The sequence below is a fragment of the Sturnira hondurensis genome, unplaced genomic scaffold (assembly GCF_014824575.4).
Source record: "Sturnira hondurensis isolate 20B ecotype Veracruz unplaced genomic scaffold, ASM1482457v3 Scaffold0007406, whole genome shotgun sequence".
Taxonomy (NCBI): domain Eukaryota; kingdom Metazoa; phylum Chordata; class Mammalia; order Chiroptera; family Phyllostomidae; genus Sturnira; species Sturnira hondurensis.
In genome coordinates, this window is record NW_028080037.1 from 2,862,638 (window position 1) to 2,883,973 (window position 21,336).

General features: G+C 56.2%; 2 protein-coding genes across 4 annotated transcripts in view; one reads left to right on the top strand and one right to left on the bottom strand.

The window, feature by feature from the left end:
- RILPL1 (Rab interacting lysosomal protein like 1) overlaps window positions 1–13,033 on the top strand; it is a 29,437-nt gene extending 16,404 nt beyond the window's left edge. The window contains exons 5-8 of one of the 3 annotated variants that reach the window (XM_037051926.1): window positions 4,669–4,841; window positions 6,643–6,735; window positions 11,069–11,156; window positions 12,748–12,836. In XM_037051926.1, the coding sequence (XP_036907821.1) occupies window positions 4,669–4,841; window positions 6,643–6,735; window positions 11,069–11,156; window positions 12,748–12,753 (360 nt within the window). In that variant the 3' untranslated portion in view covers window positions 12,754–12,836. Of the gene's footprint in view, window positions 1–4,668; window positions 4,842–6,642; window positions 6,736–11,068; window positions 11,157–11,446; window positions 11,471–12,747 lie in introns of all 3 variants that reach the window. The other 2 variants (XM_037051924.1, XM_037051925.1) reach the window with 2 other exon arrangements.
- Window positions 13,034–16,330: 3,297 nt separating this feature from the next.
- SNRNP35 (small nuclear ribonucleoprotein U11/U12 subunit 35) lies at window positions 16,331–21,120 on the bottom strand. Its single transcript, XM_037051933.1, has 2 exons — window positions 20,647–21,120; window positions 16,331–17,366 (listed from the first exon to the last, which is right to left on the bottom strand). The coding sequence occupies exon 2, from the start codon at window positions 17,361–17,363 to the stop codon at window positions 16,623–16,625; it is 741 nt and encodes a 246-aa protein (XP_036907828.1). The 5' UTR covers window positions 17,364–17,366; window positions 20,647–21,120; the 3' UTR covers window positions 16,331–16,622.
- Between the last annotated feature and the right edge of the window lie 216 nt (window positions 21,121–21,336).

Sequence of the window (21,336 nt, forward strand, 5' to 3'; positions counted from 1 at the left end):
CAGGCTCCAGGCAGCTCTTAGGCTTGGTCCCTTGGAGCAAGGTGGCATTCAGGAATCTCGTCACTCAAACAGGGAAGCCACTTGTGCTGGCTTCACTACCTGCTGCCCTGTGACCTCGGGCCCATCCATCTCCTTGGTGGTCAGTTTCCTATCTGACCAATGAAGGGAATGGACTTGACCTGAGCCAGTAGATCCAATAGTGTGGCTGGGGTAGAGGACCCTGGGAGCGGAGGGGGCCCAGTGGGTTCTGAGTCGAGAGGCGAGGGCAGTGCAGGTCTTCAGACCCAGAGAGGGGTCTTGTGGGGTGGGCAGGGTGGGCAGGGGTGGAGAGTGGGGCCGGCCGTTCAGGCGGGAGGAAGAGGGCGAGCCAGACTGGTCATGGTCGGGGATGAGAGCTACGGAGGGACCCGGCTTGGTCAGGAGAGCTGGGGAGGAGTCAGTAGCCTCAGGCACTGTGATTCGGCCCCTGGTCCTGCGATCCTGTGGGGGCTGGGCCCCTGCTGGTTCGGTGTGGTCTCCAGGGGACAGGGCTCCTTCCGTGTTCCGATGACGTCTGTACCGAGATGCAGTCCACAGGCCGAAGGGCCCAGCCACCCAGGGGGTACCGCTCAGTGGTTTTAGTGCAGAGTCTCTCTGTTGTGCGTGCGGTCATCACCACTATCTAGAACATTGCCGTCGCCCCAGAAAGTCCCCGTGCGCAGCGGCAGTCACCCCATCTCTGCGTCCCCCAGCCCCGGCCACCCCGATCTACTTCCTGCTCTGTGGAGCTGCCTGTTCTGGGCCTTTCACAGGAACCGGACACCACGGGGCCCTGACCCTCGTCCCCACACAGCAGGGTTTCTGGTTCGCCCAGTGCCTCACGTTTTGACTGTGGGTGTTCACAGGCGTTTGAGCCTTCAGGGAAATGAGGTGGACTCCTGTCTGAAGGACTCTGCGTAAAACCCGTAGGAACACTGGGGGGTTGATGGCTGCCTCTTTGATGTCCCTGTCTTCCAAGTTCTGACAGGAGCCATCCTGTGATGGGGGGTTTGGGGCTGAACTCCTGCGTGGGAGGCCTGGAGACCCCGAGGGTGACCGGAGCACAGGCAGCCAGCCCCCCTTGCTGGGCCAGGGGCACAGACTGTGGCCTTGATAAGCAGGCAGCAGGGAGCAAGCCCAGGGGGCCAGGCCTGGGGACAGAGGCCCCGGCGGAGATGCGGCGTCCCCCCGGACAGGCCCTGTGGGTTGTCCTCTGACTCCCAGACCTCCCCAGGGAGCCACCGGGGCCTCAGGGCATCTCCCTCAAGCTGTGCCTGCAACGCCTCCTGGGACCAGCGGACAGTCCGTGATAACCCGGGCCACCTCCGTGTCCCTGGTGCAGTAAGCCTAGAAGGCCGATTGGCCTGATCGCCGGGCTGGGCCGACACTTCACTGTCTCTCTCAGGCTGCCCCCTCGACCAGGGCTGCCCCAGGCACTGCATCGGGCCCGGTGGCCTCCGGGGAAGCCAGAGCCCCAAGCTGTCCCTCTTCTGCACTCCCAGGCAGTGGCCTCACAACTTGGATGCAGACCTGTCCAGGAAGTCCCACACTTCCCAGGCAAACCTTGGGATCACACTGCTCCCCATAAAACAGCGCTCCCCTAGAGAAAGAACCGAGGTTCTGAGGAACTGTGTGGTGTGTTGGGTGATCACGACCTGGAGGGTGAGCAAGCAAAGGCTCCGGCTTGAGAGCTGGGGTTTATAGGGTCCCACACGTCTGGAGGACGGGCCCTCGGAGATACCCTTGGGTCACCCGGGGCAACACCGAAGGCCTCCTCTGCAGTGAGGTTTGGAGAGCCTCATGAAGGGCTTTTCCTGTCCCAGGGTCAATGGCCACCTGTCAGAAGGCCCCTCCCGAGAGACAGTACTTGCCCCCGTGAATGGCAGGACCTGAGATTCTGGGCTGGGGAGGGGCTGGAGGGAGTGTATGAGCGGGGCCCCAGGCAGAGCAGGGTCAGGGGGAGGTAGGGGTGCGGAGTCAGCAGCCAGGAAGGGGCGCCGGGAATGCAGGGGCAGCCTCATGACCCCAGCCCTGTGTGGGTCTAGTGTGACCCCCCCCCATCCTCCCATTTTTATCCAAAAGGAAGCCCCAAACCATGAAATCTTGTGATGTAAACTTTTTGATTAAAAGTTTTAGAATACCGTGAGTGCCCAGTGAAATGGAGGTCGGGGTCGAGGGGACAGAGTTCCTGGCAAACTCCTACATACTCGTCAAGGCCCCATGCACAGAGAGCATGTCTGCAGTCATGCCCTCTGTGACCTTCCCCAGTTCAAGTTCAATGTCCTCGCACCTCTCTTACCAAATTACCTTCTAAGCGTCTATTCACATGTAGCATCCTTCCGCCTGCACCTTCCCGATTCATCTCATCAGCTCCGTGACCAGCAGGCACAAAGTTAATGCCTAATAGATAGTGAATACAGGGATGTTCCATGGTTAACCCAGGCAGGGGAAGAGAAATGAACCAGCGTTAGTGAGCGCCTGCTGTATACCAGAAGCCTGCTATTCATGGTCTTGGTAGGGGACTGTCCAAGCATGTAGCTGTGGGGAGGAGCTGGGCACCTGACCACACAGCCCACCCGACGGGGAGCGTCCCAGATGCCTGCAGTGCTTCTGGGGACGGCCAGTCCTCCAGCGTTTCCTGCCCCAGTTCCTGGGTGGGAAGAGGCCCCACCTGCTCTGGGGCCCAGCTGGCTTGGCAGGGGGCGGCTGTGTGGGGTCCTGCTGCCCCAGTTGCCTGCTGCTTCCTGCTGACTCGGTCANCCCCCCCCCCCCCCCCCCCCCCCCCGCCACCGCCGCCCAGGACTCTTATGTCACCTAATCTGCCTGGTGGGTGGTGTCTCCTTTCAAGTGTCCTTCCCCAGCACATCCTGTCCCGACTGTCCCAGGGTGCCTCCTGGAGTCCTTCAGCATCCTGACCTTGCACCATCCATCTGGGCAGAGTCCCTGTGCCGCCATGGGGTTTTTGAAGAGGGGGCCTGGGAGGGTCTCCGTTTCAGTCCTTCACTGTCCTGTTCCAGAGCTACCCCACTGTCGCCCTGAGCTTTTGTCTGTTCCTTCTAGTCGGTTGTGGGACGTTGGCGGCTCAGTACGGGCCACCTGCAGATTTGGCTGGCTGACTTTGAGGCAGCTTACAAAAACGTCCTTGCTTTCAAACGTGAGGGGGGAAATGTGTTGGCGAAGAGGTGGAGAGGGTGGAGCCCTCCTGCACTGTGGGTGGGGACGTACAGTGGGGCAGCTACTGTGGGAGGCAGTTGGGCGCTTCCTCGGAGAGTTAAACAGAGTGGCCGTACGAGCCGGCAGATCCACTCTCAGGTGGGCTCCCAGGAGAATTAGAAACAGGCCTTCAAACAAATCGCTGTGCACAAATATTCCTGGCACCTGATTACAGTAGTCAAAAGGTAGGAGTAACCCCCGTGCCTCTCAGGGGTAAGAGGATACACAAAGGGTGGTCTCTCTGGCCAGTGGAATATTACTCGGCCGTGAAAAAGGGCAAAGCGCTGGCACCTGCCAAGATGTGCGTGAACCTTGAGAGTGTGATGCTGAGTGAGAGGTACCAGACACAAGGGTCATGTGTTGTGTGGTTCCACTGATAGGAAATGCCTGGTGGGTGCCAAGGGCTGGGGCCTGGGGAGTGACTGCCCAAGACTGGAGTTTGGGGTGACGAAAACGTTCTGGGACTAGACAGGGGTGGTGGCTGCACAACATTGTGAAGGTCGTACATGCTGCGGAATTGTAGATCTTATGATAGTAAATTGTATATTACATGTATTTTACCATTTTAAAGGTTCTTATTTATTTTTAGAGGGAGAGGAACATCGATGTGTGGTTGCCTCTCATGGGGTTCCCAACTGGGGACCCAGCCTGCAACCCAGGCATGTGCCCTGACTGGGAATCGAACCAGTGACCCTTGGGTTCACAGGCCCGTGGTCAATCCACTGAGCCACACCAGCCCACACCAGCCAGGGCTATTGTACTGATTTTTAAAGCTCCTTTCTATGGCAGCGGGTAGGAGGGCTGGGGCTGGGGCTGGCCGGGATCAGGTGATACAGCATGCTAGGATCCTTCCGTGTGACAGCCCTGCCAGGCGGTGGCTGAACTCGAACTGGAGTGAAAAATGCCCACAGCCACTAGGGAAGAAAGGGCTTGACCAGAAGGCCAGTAACAAAAGGAGTGTGACTTAACATCAAGGGAAAAGGGATAGAGAATGGCGCGCAGGCTCTGCTGCCAGCAACTTCCAACGAGCGGGCAATGGTCTTGGTGAGACTACGAGGCGAGGACAGGGGACAGGGCCAGCAGGCAGGTTTCCGAAGGGGACGGACGGCTGGGCGGGCTGGGGCGTGGGTGCTGTTTCTTCTCCTTGGCCACCCGTGAATGGTTGCTTGTAATGAAACCCTGAGTTGGGTCGGGAGGCGCGGGACTGCGGGCCTGGCAGTCTTGAAGGCAAACAGTGAACAGGCGGCCACCGGCTTTGGCGTCCAGAGGGACCGTCTGCGCAGAACGTGAGCAGAGGCCCCCCGCGAGCTCCTAAAATAGCGGCCTCGGCAAGCTGCTGAGGCCCCGGCGGGGTGGGCAGGTCCGTGTGACAGGATGCGGAGTGGGTGCCGGTGGCGGCTGCCAGGAATTTGTTAGCAGCATCTCTGTCTCCTGCAGGCGGAGCCCGGCGGGGAAGAGAGTGTCTCGGAGGCGGAGAAGTTGGCCGTGGAGCTCAAGGACCCCAACCGCCCCCGATTCACGCTGCAGGAGCTGCGGGACGTGCTGCACGAGAGGAACGAGCTGAAGTCCAAGGTGTTTTTGTTGCAGGAGGAGCTGGCATACTATAAGAGGTGAGCGTCCCTGGGAGCCCCCAGGCTGGCTCCTTCTGGGGGTTGTGCCCCGTTTGGGGACCGTTAGCTCCTGGGAGACAAGGGTTGTATCTATGTCCATTCGGGGACTTGCAATCCCTTTCCGACATCCTCAGGTTCAGGTGTGTTTTATAATTCAGACCTTTCTGGCTGTTAGAGAGCAATACTCTATATTCTGTGTATAGCCTGCCACCACTGGTGAGGTCTGGGGCCGCTCCCCCAAATAAAACATATTAATACATACGCAGCAAATGGTATTAAGTGGGATGAATTAAGATTGTTAACACCCTCATGAGAGCACGTGTCAGGTTTTGCCACCCACGAATGTCCAGAAAGTGAATTTTGACGTTTAGAACTTTTCCAGGCGTTGGAAGTGCAGCTGAGAGATGGGGGAGCCGTACATCCTAGGTTCGCTCCGTGGTCGGTGAACTCCTTCCACATGTTAAAGCCACACTGTCCAATATGGGGGCCGCTAGCCGTGTGGCTGTGTAAATGAGTTCAGTTAAAATGCAACTCGAAGTTCAGTTTCCCCACTGCACCCGCCCCGTTTCCGGCGCTGTGGCTGACCGCTGCCCCCTTGGACGTTCCCATCACCACGAAGTTCAGTGGGCAGCACTGCTTCCAACGGGCACCCCCGTCCCCTGCCGGGGCCGCCTCCTACTTGCTCAGCTTCGCACACACTGCCCTTCCATGGGTTCCTCTGAACATGCCACGCCTGTTTCTACCTCAGGACCTTGGCACGTGCTTCTCCTGCAGCTGGGAAAACAACCCCTTCATTCTTCCCGTGTCTGATCCTGGCCATTCCGGATTCAGGTCACGTGTCACCTCCATATGGAGGCTGTCCTGCCTCGTTATCCGCCGTGCAAAGGAGTGTCCGGCCCTGGTCACTGTCACAGCACCCTGTTTGACTCTCTTCTTGGCCCTTTTCACCGTCTCCCATGAGCCCTGCTCATTAACTTGCTTGTTTTCTTGTCTGTTTCCATAGCAGACTAAACAACATCACACCAGAAACCTCGCTGGTCTTGTTCAGGGCTAGGTTCTCAACACTTAGAATAGAGCTTAGCACAGAGTAGGTGCACAGCAAATATCTGTGGAATGGGAAGCCAGAAAGAAGGACAAACGTGCCAGATAGGGCCCCTGCTCCAGCCGGGAAAGTACGAGATGCACTGGAGATACAATACCAGATGTTTTTACTGAAAACCTATTGTATGCCTGCCTGTCATGTACGGAAATTTCACCAATACTGTGTGCTGGCTGTTCAATGAAGGGAGAGGTCTCTTCTCATTTGGGGATGGGGTGGCAATCAGGAAGCCTTCATAGAGGAGGTGGCATTTGAACTGGGCTTTCTCTAAAGGATAGGGTACTATTCAAGTATGGGGATGTTGAGGGTGGGTGGCATATTCCTGAGGGAGGAAGCCACAGAGGCACGGAGACAAGCATTTGGCAAGGACAGGGAGCAGGAAGTAGCTCTGTTTGGCTGGAATCGTAAAATGAAACTGAGAATAGAGATGTGGGTGCCTTTCCTGAAAGGCCTCACGTTTGACCAGTGGGGCCAAAGGGACCCCAGGCACCTGTGTCCACTGCCTCCCGGGCTGAACCTTCCTCCTAACTGGCCAGCCCCCCAGGCAGAGAGACTGTGGGCCACAGGCCGTGGGTGCCATCCTCCTAGGTCCCCTTATTCCAAGTCCAAGCCCTCCCAGACCTCCAGATGGTACCCTTCTGGAATATTCTGGCTCTCGTGGCGTTTTTGACTCTTTTGTCTTACACCTCTCGACCCCTCCAGCGAAGAACTAGAAGAGGAGAATCGAGTGCTCCAGCCTCCACCCATCGCCCACCCAAGAATGTCCCCTCAGCCAGAGTCTGGCATCAAGCGACTGTAAGTGACGTGCTTCCCTCACACGGGGCTGCGCGCTTGCAGCTGACCTGGCAGTTCACATGGCCTCTCACTCCTCCTGGGCCCTGGTTCTGGGACCAGGCTTGTCACTAACCACCTCCTGCTGAGACAGGCCTAACCTCAGAGCACGTGGGGTCTGGCCTTGACTCTGAGCTCGTCTTACACCTGGATCCCGAGTTCCTCCTGGGCATCCCTGGGCAGAGGAGTTTGGGAAAGGCCAAAGGGGGGCGGGAGGCTTCGGGGCCTGTGGCTGTGTCTCAGGGCTTGCTCGGGCGTGTCTGGTGGGCTGTGTCCTTGAGAACAGCAAATATGGCTGGTGGGAGGGGATGGGTTCACGCTGCTTGAAGGCTTGGCGCCCCAGCTCTGGGAGGTCTGCAGTGGCCCCCGGTCCCCCCGATGTGTGCATTCTTCGGGTGACCCATCCACCTGTCCACCCCCGTCTCTCCGTCCAGTTTTCACTGGTGCATAGTACTGTGCATGCAGAGTCGGGCTCTGGGTGCTGTGGGGGACACCCCCCAAAAAGCCCTCAGTCCTTGCCCTCAACCAGGCTTAAAGCCACTTCAGTGGTTTGCGTCAAAGGACCCCTTTGAGATCATGTTGGGTTTGCAGACCCTTTCCCTGGGTGGGTGGGGGAGGGAACATGCACAGCCTTGCAGACAATTTCAGGTTCATTGGCCCCTGCAGTCCTTCAGACAAAGGATTAAGAGCTCTGGTCTAGTTAGCTGATGTGTGCTGAGAACCTACTGTGTGCCAAGCCCTGTCCCTGCAGATGACCTCATTGTGTCCTCACTGTGGCCCATGGGGCAGAGGCACTGCCTGTCCCGTTTCAGAGTGAAGGATACTGAGGCACCGAGAAGAATCACCTGTCTGGGGTCGGACAGCTATTGAGAGAGAGAGCCGGGGTTCGAACCCAGGCAGCCTGGCCCCCAAACCTGTGGCTTCAGCTCTTTGTAGGAGGGCCTCATGCTCACTGCCTGCCCAGCTCTCGGCCGTCCAGCTGCAGTCAAGGCTTCCTGCAGAGGAGGCCTCAACTCTCCCCCCAAACCCGGGCAAGAACTTTGCGAAAGCCCGTGGTGGTGGGGTGGGAAAGCCACCAGGAGCATGGGGTGTGGCTCGGGGGCCTCCAAGGATGAGCAGAATCGGTCTAGTGGGTTTCTTTTTAATTATCTATTTTTAGATAGAGGGTAAAGGAGAGAGAGAGAGGGAGAGAAACATCAATGTGTGGTTCCCTCTCACACCCCCCCCGACTGGAGACCTGGCCCGCAACCCAGGCCTGTGCCCTGACTGGGAACCGAGCGCCCATTTGGTTCACAGGCCGGTGCTCAATCCACTGAGCTACACCAGCGGGGGTGGAAATTAGCTTTTTTTCCACTTAGTTTTTCTGCCCACACCTTAATAGACTGTGGTGTCTGATCCTCTTTTTGAGACTGTTCTAGAAAGGACTCTGGGGCCCCATTTTCAAAGCCCTTCTCCCGATTGCGTGGCCTCTTGTTCACCAGAACCTGGACTCTGAGCTGGCAAGAGAAGCAGCTGGAATTGGGGAGCCAGAGACGGACAGACAGACAGACAGAAAGAGACAGAGCGATATACAGAGACAAAGCGAGGGGGAGAGAGAAATCGGTCTCCCACCCCCGGAGCACAGGTGGCCGGCCCCGGGCCCTCCTGGACTGCTCGGCGGGGGTCCCTGGAAAAATCACAAAGGGCTTTTGACCAGCCCGGGCGGGACACTGGTCGCCTTTGTCTGTGTTGGCTGCGGAGCCGCATCAGCATGGCCCCGGAGCCCAGTGCCCAGGGCAGGGACAGCTTTTCCCTGGGGGCTGGGGCCGGGAGCGGCTGTTCCTCAGAGGGTTCCATGCCTGTGTCCCTGTCTGTCCCTCACGCCTGGCACCCATGTCGTCCATCTGGCCCCTTGGTCCTTGCCCTTGCAGGGTATTTGTCACACAGTCTGTTGAGTGGAGCTCACAGCTGCTTTCCACATGGCTTCATGCTCTTGACCAGTTTTCCCACCCACCACCAAGTTGGCCGTGACCGCCATGGAGGTCTGGAGGGGATTCACCAGCCTCAAGCACTAAGGTGTCTGCCCCCGAGTCAGAGATTCCAGGCTGGGACATTTAACTCCATTTCTCAGAGTTTCTCAGATGAAGAATGTGGGGCCCTGAGAAGCCCATGGACTTCTTCGGTCCTGCTGCCGGGAAGGGCGGAGGTCAGGATTGAACCCTGTAACCCAGGCCTGTTGTCCCCACGCAGCTCTCTCACTCCCCCTCCCCACCCCCTCTCACCCCCACTCATCGAGTCCCCAGCTCTGGGCTCACTGCCCAGTCCCGTTATCTCTCAAGTGCCCGTGAGTCAGAGAAGCCACAGTCTACATTTCTGGGCTGAACAGCTCACGGGAACCAGAAACTCTGCTGCCAGTCAAAACAGTGTGCCCAGGAGACGGTCCAAGAATAGCTTGTGACCGAGCAGCTGCTGGCCCGGGAGGCCGGGTTGGCACAGCCCGGGCAGGTCACGCGGGAGCGCCTGAGTGACTCCAGCCTCGTCCCCAGTGGACGCCAGGCACCACTGTCCCCTCTGTGTGGTCACAGCTCTCCGTTGGGGTCCCACGGATGCATACTCAGCTGCTTTCTTCTGAGTGGGGTGGAGGGGCTGAGCCGGAGGCAGGCAGCGGGGACAGAGGGATGGCCAGAGAGACTGTGGGTCAGACAGCGGAAGGCTGGCTTTGGGGTCAGCGCCGCCCACGTACCCGGCAGCAGCATTCTGTCCCTGCCCTCCCCCCGCCACCCCGCTTCAGCCTAGAAATAGCTTCTCCGTTGCCACACGTGACACTGCCCAAAATGCCACCGCAGGCAGGTCACTCGGCTCATCTTCCAGACGTTCGCAGGGCGTCACAACCAGCTACACCACATCCAGGACGTAAGCTTTTGCCAAGACCAGCCAGTCTCTTTCATGCAAGGCACTGTCCCTCTAGAGGAGAGGGCCTCTGCAGGGAGGGTCCCGTGATAGGGAGGCGAGGGGCTGTCCATTTAGTGAGCCACACAGGGTCTCTCGGCCGGGACCCTCCCAGTGTGTGTCCCAAGGCCCCTCTGCGTCGCTCTGGCTCCCATCACATCCCAGATGAGGTCTGGCATGTCCAGGGAGGCAAACGCTCCCCCCACTGCGTTGGAGGCCCCCCCGCCCTGCACAAAGACCGTGTCTTTGGGTGCTCCCCATTGTGCTGAGAGGGGTCCTGGCGCAGGTGGATGCAGAACCGTGTGGCTTGGAGCTCTTGGAACCCTAACTCTGGCCTGGCCTCTAGGGACTGCGCCCATCCATTTAGCAAGAGTTAACCCCTCTTCCCGTTGTCCCCGCGAGAAGCCACCCAGGTGGTTCTGCCCAGATGCCAGCTGCCCGGTGGGGCCCATCAGAGGTGATCCCACATACAGAGAACCCCCAGACCTCATTGGAGACGATTATCTTGTATGTGTTCCCAACCATCCTCCAGAAAAAGAAAAAGAAAAGGCAAAGCTATTCAAACTACACCGCAGTGGTTTGGGTGGTGTTTCCTCTTCATTGTCCTTGCCCAGCTGAGGGGACAGAGGGGCCGGCGGGCGGTGTGAGCTGCCAACTCTCAGCTGCAGCCCTCGTCCAGCCTGGCCGTGCTGGCCACCTCTCCCGGGCTCCCCCCGTCACCCTCCGGGCACGGTGCCTGCAGCTCATGGCAGTTGGGGCAGATGTGCTGGAAGGCACCCAAGGGTGTCACCGCCGACTCCCACGGCAGGTCTGGACCCCTGGCGGCCCTGCACCCCGGCCTGCATCAGCACCGTCTTCCCTCGGCAGTTGCCAGTGCCGTGGCAGTGTGCCAGCGATGCTGTAACAATGGTGCCACAAACCGGGCGGCTTACACAGCGGAAATGTATTAAGTTCTAGAGGCTCGAATCCCAAGGTCAAGGTGTCGCAGGGCCTTTTCCTTCCGAGGCTGTGAGAGACACCCTGTTCCGGGCCTCCCTTCGGGCTCCCGGTGGTTTGCTGGGCCCCGGAAGCATCACTCTGACCTCTCCCTTCGTCTCACGCGGCGTGCGTCCTGGGCACACCTGTCTCCAAGGACCGGCTCTGCTCTGATACGACTTAACTGCTTACACCTGCACGGACCCTGTTTCCGGGGAAGGCCTCATGCCGAGGCCCTGGGGGTGGGACTTCCACGTGTGGACGGTGCGGGCCCTGTTCCACCCGGAATGTAAAGCAGGAGCAAACCCTTCAGCTGGTGTGTGCGTGGAACGCGCCTGCTTCCAGGCCTCCCGGTGTCTGTCTTCTCTGAGTCTGTCTGTACTTTTCTGACCAGGATCTTTACCGCCATCATGCCCATGGTAGCGGCTGGAGTGATTCTAGACGACCCCACGCTGCAGCCCGTCCGACGGCTGGTCTCCCTTGTAGGCACCGTGTGGGTGTGTGTGTGTTTCTGGTTTGCTGTTGCGCGCTCCCTCTGCCTCCGGAATGCTCACCGTGGCTGCCGCTTGGCTGGCCTGTCACCTCTGGCCGCGTCAGCTGCATGGCCCTCACTTGTGTGCTGCCACTGTGGCGGGTGTCGCGTGCGGGGGCAGACATGCCACGCACGGCGCCCACGCTGCACGAGTGAGGCCGTGGACGTCTCGGCTCTGTCACCGATAATTCTTTTTGTCTTTTCTGTTTCCGCTCTCAATCCACCTTGTCCATGATCCAGTAAAGAAGGTCCTTTAAGTGACGGGTCAGTAATCCACGCCCGCTGTGACGCCCCCCGCCCCGCGTGACACTAACACTGGGTTCTCCATCTTCACGGCCCAGCTTCCTAAACCGCTCTGTTTTGCCAACCCGTCATTGGCGAGCTATTTGATTTTGCTTTTTAAAAAAAAAGGAAAGCAAAGGAGGGGACCAATGTGTTGATCCTGTCTGTGTCCCCTTGGACAGGTAGTGGCAAGTGGCTTATCTGCTGGAGTCAGGCAGAGGGGGACCCTAACGGTGCTGTGGGCTGCTGGGCTGTGGCTGGCTCTGCATAGAACTCCCAAGGCCCCCGGGACGCAATTAGCCGCCGCGCGCACCTGCCCTAGCGGAAACAGCCCTTAGCTGCTGAGGAGACCTTCCCCAGATACATGTGGGGTGCCCCAGCTTAGAACGGGTTTGGGGGAGTGCCCAAAGAGGGGCACCTCCGGTTCACCAAGGCCTGAGTCCCTGTTCAGGTGGAGCGAAAGCCTCGTTGTAAATGGGCGGCCCGCTAAGCTCTGGGCCTGTGGTGCCTACCTCGATCTTCGAGGCTTCGGGTCGTTCACTCTGAGTGATCACTGATCAACAGTCCCAGCTACTTTCAAAAGACCTCTCGGCCTGCACTCGCTACTTCTGATGGAAGTGATAACCCCTAAAGGCTTTCACCGGCAATCAGTTTTGGACGCTCCAAATGATGTTTCCCAGATTTCACGCACACGTACGGTCACAGCGTCTGTCTAACCCGAGAACCGCGAGTCCTATTAACGAACTTCTTAACCGTTTTGTCTCCCTGCACCATACTCTTGCTCCTCCTCAGCAGGAATGCCCGTGGGCTCTGAGGTGCCCCGTACCTGGCTTCCTGGCTCGTCAAACACATGCCTGCACACAGACGTTCACCCTTCACGTCAGAATCATGCTACCTGCCATGTGGCTTCCCCGTGTTACCTTCTCTGCAGCATTAGGGCAAAGAAGCCCAGGATATGTGTTCCGGGGGGCTTTTTCCTTCCACTTGGGAGGAGAAGCCCCTCGCGGTGGTTAAGGTAGGAGGTCACACGTGTGAAAACCCTGTTCACACTGTCACCTCCGAGGTGCCATGGCAGTGACACACAGAACCCCCGCTGCTTTCCAGAATGACTCTGACCCGCAACCCCGACTTCTCCTCTCACACCTGGACTGGGTTGGCTCCCCCACCCCCGTTGGCTGCTGTGTGCCCCCGGCATTGCAGAGTGCTGAAGTGTGCGCCCACGGCGGGCGGGAGCTCATTTCTTTCTCTCCTTCCGAAAGGTTTAGCTTCTTCTCGCGGGATAAGAGACGTCTGGCCAACAACCAGAGGAACGTGCACGTCCAGGAGTCCTTTGGCCAGTGGGCCAACTCCCACCGCGATGACGGTTACACGGAGCAAGGACAGGAAGCCCTGCAGCACCTGTGACCATGGCTCTTGGACCTGAACCAGCCGCCGCTGCTGCCACCTGGACGGATCCTGGCAGCCCTTGGCCTCACTGCCTTGCACACCTCTCGGTTCAGGTGCACACCCTCCAAACCGACTCATCAGACCCGCTGCTTTGAGGAAGCACACTGAAAAACTGATGCCAAACTCTACAGAAACATTTATTTATACCCGGGGCTGTTGCCGTTTATAATAGATGACTCTGATCCCTTAGGATATATATTTAATAAGACTGGGAGTGAAGGCCAGACTTTTGCATTAACGTCAGTAACACAAGCTTCTTTAAGCCAAGTACGTCACTTGCCTCTATGTAACTGCTGTTTGGCTGCTTGGTATGAAACTCTATGGCCAGAGGTTTGTTTTTAATCACATTTGTCATTCTTTTTTTTTTTTTTTTTAATTTATCTTTAGAAGGGAAGGAGAGGGAGAGAAACATCAATGTATGATTGCCTTTCGTGCGTCCCCTGCTGGGAGTTGGCCTGCAGGGAACCAGCCTGCAACCCAGGCATGTGCCCTGACTGGGAATCGAACCGTGATCCTCTGGTTTGCAGGCACATTTGTCATTCTGAAGTGGGAGTGGTAGATTTTCATTCCTTAGGTTCATGAACTTGTCACGGTGATTGCATTTGGGTAAGATGGACCCATTAGACATGCAGGGGCCTCTGAAGTCGCGGGACGAAGACACAAAGCAGCAGAAAATGTGGACAGCGTTCCTCCTGCCCAGAACCTGGAAACAGCTTTGCAAGAGCCGATGTTCCTCTCTTGCCCCTTGTTACTGATAGTGCCTGAGCATGTATTGCTGCCCAAGGCCGGTGCCTGGGACCCGCTGTGAGTTAAACGCCCTACTAACCAACCAGACGGTTGCTAAGGATGAGATGGCAACATTTCTTGTGTGGATTTTTTTTTTTACTTGGCATCTTTCTCCTTTGTCCCAAAGCATCCTAGGAACAGGGTGCTAGAGCCTAGGGGGTGGAGGATGGGGAGTGGGGGAGACTTGCTGGAGCCGGGGCGGGTGGAGAGTGGGAGCCAGGTGCCCCCTCTGCAACGGGCGAGTTGGGGCTCTGCCCAAATAATGCTTTTTCTCCTCCCATGGAGCGCCCAGGGCAGTAGGCTGGGTGCTTAGATTGAAGGAGGTGGCATTTCCTAACAGAGCACACAAGCACATGGGACGAGGCCACTTTTTTTACACACTCAACTCCGGTCTGCCAATAAGACACAAACTGTGGGGTCAGTTGATAGTCGCCAGACTGTTCCCAGGCTGCGGACAGGAGCGGTCAGACAGGATGGCGCTGCTGTGGGTCCAGGTTCTCAAAACTGACTGCCCCTTAGAATTACGAGTTTGTTCTCAGTGAGAAGCGTGAGTGCTGAGGAATCTCGGCCCCCGGCCCCCAACCACCTCTGGTTGCCCTCCCAGGGGTAACCAGTATTGCCAGTTCCTCGGCTGTCTTCTCTGGAATCATTTGTAGACACGCATGCAATTGTGCAAAACAAAACATATATTTTCACTCTTTCACATCAGTGGCAGCATACCCTGTATACCTGCTGTCCGGTACCTTTTTCCTTAGCATGCCCCGGACAGGACTTGCTACCAGTGCACAGACCGTGGGTCTCAGCCAGGGGTGGTCTGCCCCCAGGGACACTTGGGCTGTCACACTGGTGCAGTGGGCATGTTGCTGTCATCCAGGGATGAGGCCACACAGCCTGCACTGCGCAGGTGGGCCTGCACGACGAACTCGCCAGCCCCAACCATCAAGCAGTGCTGAGATGGAGGCGTCCTGGTCCCAGTGGTGGAGGCCGCTTCCTTCCAGCCCTCGCCTAAAACAGCGTCACGTGCTCTCACACGCATGCGCCCATCTGCAGAGTAAACTAGAAGCGGATAGGCTGGGTCAGAGCCAAGGGCCTCTGTCATACTGATGGATGCCCCACCCTTTTTTGTTTGTTTACCAGGGTTCTACAAGGCTAAACCCGAATGTCCAGGGCCAGTGTCTGAGAGCATGTTTTTTAATCCAGCGGTCCCCGACCTTTTCAGCACCAGGGACCAGTTTCGTGGAAGTTTTTCCACGGTCGGGGTGGGTCAGTGGGTTCCCGGAGGCAGACCTCAGGGGGTAATGAGAACGCAGCCTTGCTGGCCCGCCCACTGCACTTCCCGCTGTGCTGCTGGGCTCTTTAACAGGTCAGGACTGGTACCGGTCCACCGCCCAGGGGTTGGGGACTTGCGACCCGTTGTATTTTGGCACTCGAGGTTGACAACACACCTCAACTGGCTTCCCATGCCGTCCCCCACGCCTGCTTCCCTACCTGTCGCACTCTCGTTCAGCCACATCTCCTGCCAAGTCTAGCCCATGCCACACTTTCGGGGTCCTAATAAGGCGCGCGTAGTAGGTGAAACGTGGACAGGGTCGGGAAGGTGTCCCTGCAAGGCTCTTTCCTGAGCCTGGAGAGTGTCACCCTCTGCGCTGGCAATCCGCAAAGATCCTATTTCCCTAAAACCATTCTAACAGCTGACAGCGATTTCAAGACCCAGCAGGCTGCCTACGTGACAAGATTCATGCTCCTAATGCAAAAACCTGGTAACGCATGTGTGAGTCTTGATATTAAATCAGACGTTTATTTTGCATGAAATATCTTGCATTTTAAGAGCCTGAACTTTCAAACCAAATGTGCTAAATGTCACTTTTATGGCATCACGTGAACAGTGTGGCATTTACTCAAAGCCCTTAGAAGCTAAGGTTGATGTATCGAGCTCTAAAAACGGAGGCCAGATGGTCAAGAGGGCGACAATCACTCAACCCATCAGGGCCACACACCCGTCACCGCTCTATCTTCATTTCACTCACTTTTCTTGAGCTTTTTCTCCCCAAAGGACAGGAAGGCTGCCAGAGACCCCAGCCCCACAGCACTGCGGCTTTGGTGTTTCATTTTTTTATTTTTTAAAAGACTTTATCTATTTCTAGAGAAAGGGAGAGAGGAGAAAAACTTCAGTGTAGGGGTGATACATAGACTGGTTGCCTCTCGCACGCCCCCTACTGGGCACCTGGCCCATGACCCAGGCACATGCCCTGACTGGGAATGGAACAGGTGACCTTTCGGTGCTCAATCCACTGAGCCACACCAGGCAGGGCTAGTGTTTCATTTTAAATGTCAGCTTCCCATCCAGAGAGGAAAAAAAAAAGACAAAGGTAGCATGTGGCTCAAGAATGGAGTTAACATTTGCGGAGGAGCAGCCGGCCGCTGACTGGGTCACTGCTCCGACCGGCTGTGGTACCCAGTCCCTGGACGTCCCCCCGGCTTCACTTTTCCACCCCATCTTCATCACAGCGTAGCAACCCCTTCTTCTACGGAGATAAAGATGGGAAAGACCCAAGTTATTCTGACCAGAGGCGGGTTCCCAGGAGTCACAGACCAACACAAATGAGTTTGGGTCATTCCTTCTTTTTGCCAAGCACTCAAAATGGTCATTTTCCAAGAGATGGGAGAAAATCAGACTGTCCACACAAATTCCCTACTGCCAAATTAAAGACCACTGCGCCCTTCTGAACGGAGGCCGGCGAGTAGAGTTGCTTCTCAAGCTCACGAAGTGGCGTGTCCCGAGGGCCCCGAGGGGAAGAGGAGACACGCTGCCTGCGCTTCGTCAGCGTCGGCCTCACCCTTTGTGGAAAAGCCCCGGGGGCCTCTCTGCCCTCCGCCCTCTGGGGCTGGGGCTGCTGAGCCTCTACTTACTCCTGTCCTTCTTCTCCCTGCCCTTGACCCTGTCGTCTCTGAAGTCCCTCTCCCTCTCCCAGTCATTTTCAGGCCACGCCCTGGTTGGCTCTCTGTCCTGCCGCCTCTTCTCCCGGCCCCGGTCATGGTCCCGATCCCGTGTCCTCGACTCCCAGTGTCTTTCTCGGGACCGGGACCGCTCCCTCTTCTCCCTTTTCCCCTCTCGATACGGGTCATTTTTAATAGCTGGCAAATTGATGGGTTTGCGGAAAGGCCGGTCCCGCCCCCCGAATCTCAGCTGCCCAGATTCCTTTTTGCCCCCCAGACCTCCTCCGAGTCGCCGAGGGACCCACCCTTTGAGAGTCCGTTCCAGTTCATAGTCCACAAATATCTCATGCTGGTCGATGACCAGGCCGTCGGCGTCACGGTAGGCCTTGAGGAGGGACCGCTCCTCTTTGTACTCGATGAAGGCGTAGCCTCTGGAAGAGCCGGTGACCAGGTCCCGCACCAGCCGAAGCCGCCGGATGTCCCCGTAGCGAGAGAACACTTCCTTCAACTTCTCCTCTTTGGTCTGCAGGTTGAGTCTCGCCACGAACAGGGTGAGGAGGGGGTCCCCCGTGACACCTTTGTTAGGGGCGTACCGTGCCAACATCGCCCTCCAGACCGCACGGTCGTGGGGGTCTTCATCTGTGCCATCGATACTGCCTGCTTTAAGGGGGTCGTACTCCTTGGCGATGGGCACCCAGTCGTTCATGTTCTAGGAGAGACCACAGGAAGCGTTTATGGAGCACCTCCTGGGACCTCCTCCTCCCCTGATCCTTACGACATGCCCTCGAGGCAGATACCACCATGCACCCCTCCTCCACAGGGAAGGAGGTGGGGTCCCAGAGGCTGAGGTGCTCTTGCCCATACTCCCCGCCCCTACCCTCCCAGGAGGAAGCAGAGGACAGCCAGGCCTGAGACTGATGCACGGATGTGTCACCCAGCTTAGCCACCCCAGGGTGCCTACTAACGATACTGCAACGTGGAGGCAGGAATCAAAATCCAGGCTCACCTTTTACAGACTTTAAAATGAGTCACAGGAAAACCAGTCTGGAAACTGCTATGGAAATGTGGTTTTTAAAAACTACCACCAAGAATGTCAAACTTATCTACGTAGAGCATGACATAACCTTCCACGAATTCCTCGCCCGGCTTCAACCATGACCAACAACACGTGGCCAGTCTGGTTCTCTGCGCCTCCCCTCCCATCCCGACTCCCAGAGGAATCTGAAGCCAACGCTAGCTATGGCATCACTCCTGGGTAAGCGTTTCAGTATGCGTCACAGAGGAACGGGTTTTCTCAAAAGCAAAACTACAAGGGGAGATGCTTGGAACGCAGCATTTCCCACCTGTCAGTACACAGGTGGCAAAGCTAAGCAGACAGCCACCGGCTGCAGGCCACCTGATAATGGCTTTTGAAAGGGGGTGGGTAAAACAGGAACCTGCCGGAACGATACAGTGCCGGCCCACATTTCGGACACTGCTGATAACCATGTGACCACCTCTGGGCCTCCCAGAGCCAGTGCTGAGACTTGTTACTTAAAATCCCCTCCAGGACCTTTTTGCTTTTGTTCTTCAGTCTGTGGATTACATAGGGGGAGTGACTGTTTGGGGGAAAGGCTGCAGAATTCTCTTTGCCCGTAAAAAGCTAAACACTACAGAAAATCGGAAGTCGAGGGACTCGGCCCTCTGACCTTCACTTGACCTATCTCCATATCCCACCGCAAAACCCATTCTGCCCAGGAGGGCTCCTCGTGGCTTGGACGTGACCTAATCCCCCAGCCCCATGACTTTGCCTGTGAGATTTCCTCTGCTGGGAACATTCTCTTCCCTTCCGCCTCCCACATCTCCACTTGCAGAAATCCTGCCAGCCTTTCCAAGTCCAGCCTGCAGCCTCCTCGCCATGAAGCAAATTTGTCTCTCCCACAGCTCCTTCTCTGCCACACTCCCCCTTCACCGCCACACGCAGTGCACACTCTCCCATCTAGGAGCTGCCTCACTTCACCTCCAGATCCCAGGACCCTCCCTGACACACGCTGGGGAACCGAACCAACTGCAGTCCTAATTCACTGAATGTCTTTTGGTCCAAATCAGAAGAAAAGGAGTATGTCACTGAGCACGGAGAGGCATGACAGGACACTGTCACCGTTCTGTAAGAGGAGGACATGTCTGTCTGTCATCATTAACAAGCAACTTGGGAGCAGACCCCTTTGGAGTCCTCACCCGTAAAAGGCTGATGAACAGCCAGAGGGACAGAAGGAGCACCAGACACAGTGACACAATCTCACTGGGTCTGGGCTCTGCCCCGGGCACTCTGTGCCTTTCTCCGCTGGTGGCTGGAATATCTACGTGGGGAAAAAAGGTGCCTCTATATTGTTGGAATCTCTGCTCTAATATTCTCTGCATCGATTCCATTCTACTGGCCCTAAAATTCTTAGATTCTAACCTTCATCACAGGGATGCAGGGGGAAGAAAAAAAAAGACCATTTCTACAGTCACATTGGTCACATTGAACCCTTAGGAGGTGCCAGGCACTGTGCTATGCACCAAAGTCCCCTCATTTCTCAACAACACCAGGAAATAGACGCTACTCTTACTGCATTTTGTATTTTTGTTGAATACAAAAAGTTGTCTTTTACGCCAGATCGCAAAGCTAAGAAGTAGCCCGGCATTTTTCAGCTCCAAAGCTTGAGTTCTTAGCTATTTCCTTATATGGACATCGTAAAATATAGCCCTTTGGAGACGGGGATAGGAACAAATGATTAGGGCTCTGGGAGTCTGAGGCTGAGACCCTTTCCCCATTCTACACGAAAAGGTCACAGAGCTCCATCAAATAATAATATCGTACACAGAGCTCCGGTTCAAAGCTTCAGGAGATCTCAAAGTAATATCTGGACAATTACAAAGGGACAGACACGGCTTTTCTTTTCTCCCTCATCTGCACAGGCTTCTATCAATACCAAATAAGAGAGAACAGAGTTTATCTTTCTGGGTGCATTTCATCCGGAGCAGCATTAAGTTCACATTTCCTACAACAACTTCTTCAGCGTTTTAGATTCTCGCCATTATTTTATAAATGGAGATAGGATGTGAGAGATGAATGGTGTGTCAGGTGGAGGTGGGTGGGACAGTTAACCACTGAAAATAAAAGTATGGACCAGTGGATTGAGCGCGGGCCTGTGAACCAAAGGATTGCGGTTGATACCCAGTCAGGGCACATGCCTGGGCTGCAGGCCAGTTCCCAGCAGGGGACGCACAAGAGGCAACTATACACTGATATTTCTCTTCCTCTCTCCTTCCCTTCCCTTCTAAAGATAAATAAAAATCTTACAAATAAATAAATAAAGCCTCACCTTTAAAAAAAACAAAAGCATGGAAAGTGGAAAAGAGCATTAGACTGGGCATCGGAATACCCAGGTTTCAGGCCTCGTCTTACTTTTGGACAAAATGTAAATCACCCTTTACATTTACACCCTTTAGCTGTAAAATGCCGCTAAACCCCACTTCACTAGGCTTTTGTGAAGACTAGATAACTGCCTCTGTAAGTGCTTTATAATTCTAAATTATTATACAAATAAAAGCCATGCTTAAGCAAACAAAGCACGTCTCTCCTTACTGAGCCTGCAAAACAAGACGTTCCCGCGCTTTCCACCCAAGTGGGAAACAAAACTGAACCCGGGACCCAGGGCCCTGGCGAGCATGCGCAGTAGCTCCGCGGAAGCTAAGGCGGAAGTCTTTGTGGAAAGGCCTGTACCCCCCAAAACCCCGAAGCGCCTCCGCCTTGGCCGCCAGCCCCTCACCCTCTGGCGAGCGGCGAGGGCCATCTTTCCAAAGCAGTTATTGCCCCAGCCTCCCGAACCACAACAACGAGAGGTCTCCTTCCTTTGCCAGATTTCAACATGGCGGCCGTACGCGAGTGGACCCAACGTCCAGGCCGAAATACCTAACTCCTTCCCACCGCGGGGCCCAGCTCCCTCCAGGCCGCTCCCACGCACCTTAACTAGACTCGCGCTTCCTTTCCCACGGAAACCGGCACGGGCTCGAAACGACGGAAGATTCCTGGGTCCTGCCTGACCCGACCTTTACATTGGGAGAAGCAGATTCGTCACGACGCTGTTTTTTCACTTGTTTTGTTTGAAGATATTTAACTCCCTGTATTGAGCATCGGAGAATTACTTCCAAGGAGAATAAAGTTTCTAATTTTTTTTTCCACGAAGGCAAGACCCGCTAAATTGCACTGTCGATTTGAAAAACTATCGAATGTGCAGTGAGGCGTCCGGAAGCCGCGGATTCCTTGTGCGTCGCGCACGGATTGTAAACGCCGCGGCGAACGGGCGGTTGTTCGCCGACTCTCTAATGTGGTTGTTAAATATAGTTTAAGTTATGGTTTCTCCAGAAAATGGGTGTGCCGGCTCCTATGAAATTCGGTACATTTTCCCGGAGTGTCCCTGACTCCGAGATTTAGTAAATTCGCTTTCGCACAAGCCAACCAGTTAGTTCTTCGGAGCGCGGGGACTGGGGATTCGCGCGGGTTCGTGTTACCGTGCGGTTTCGCGGGCCCCGCTGGGTCAGACCTTAAATCTCTGGACGTTTTCATTTTTTTCCAAGTCCCAGGTGATTCTGGGAGCCATTAAAGGACCTCTGCCCATTCGTGGGAGGTAACAGGAAAGGACCGCGTGGCCGGT

Excerpts from the sequence above, each read along its gene's own strand:
- SNRNP35 (XM_037051933.1), bottom strand. The coding sequence starts at position 17,363 with ATGAACGACTGGGTGCCCATCGCCAAGGAGTACGACCCCCTTAAAGCA.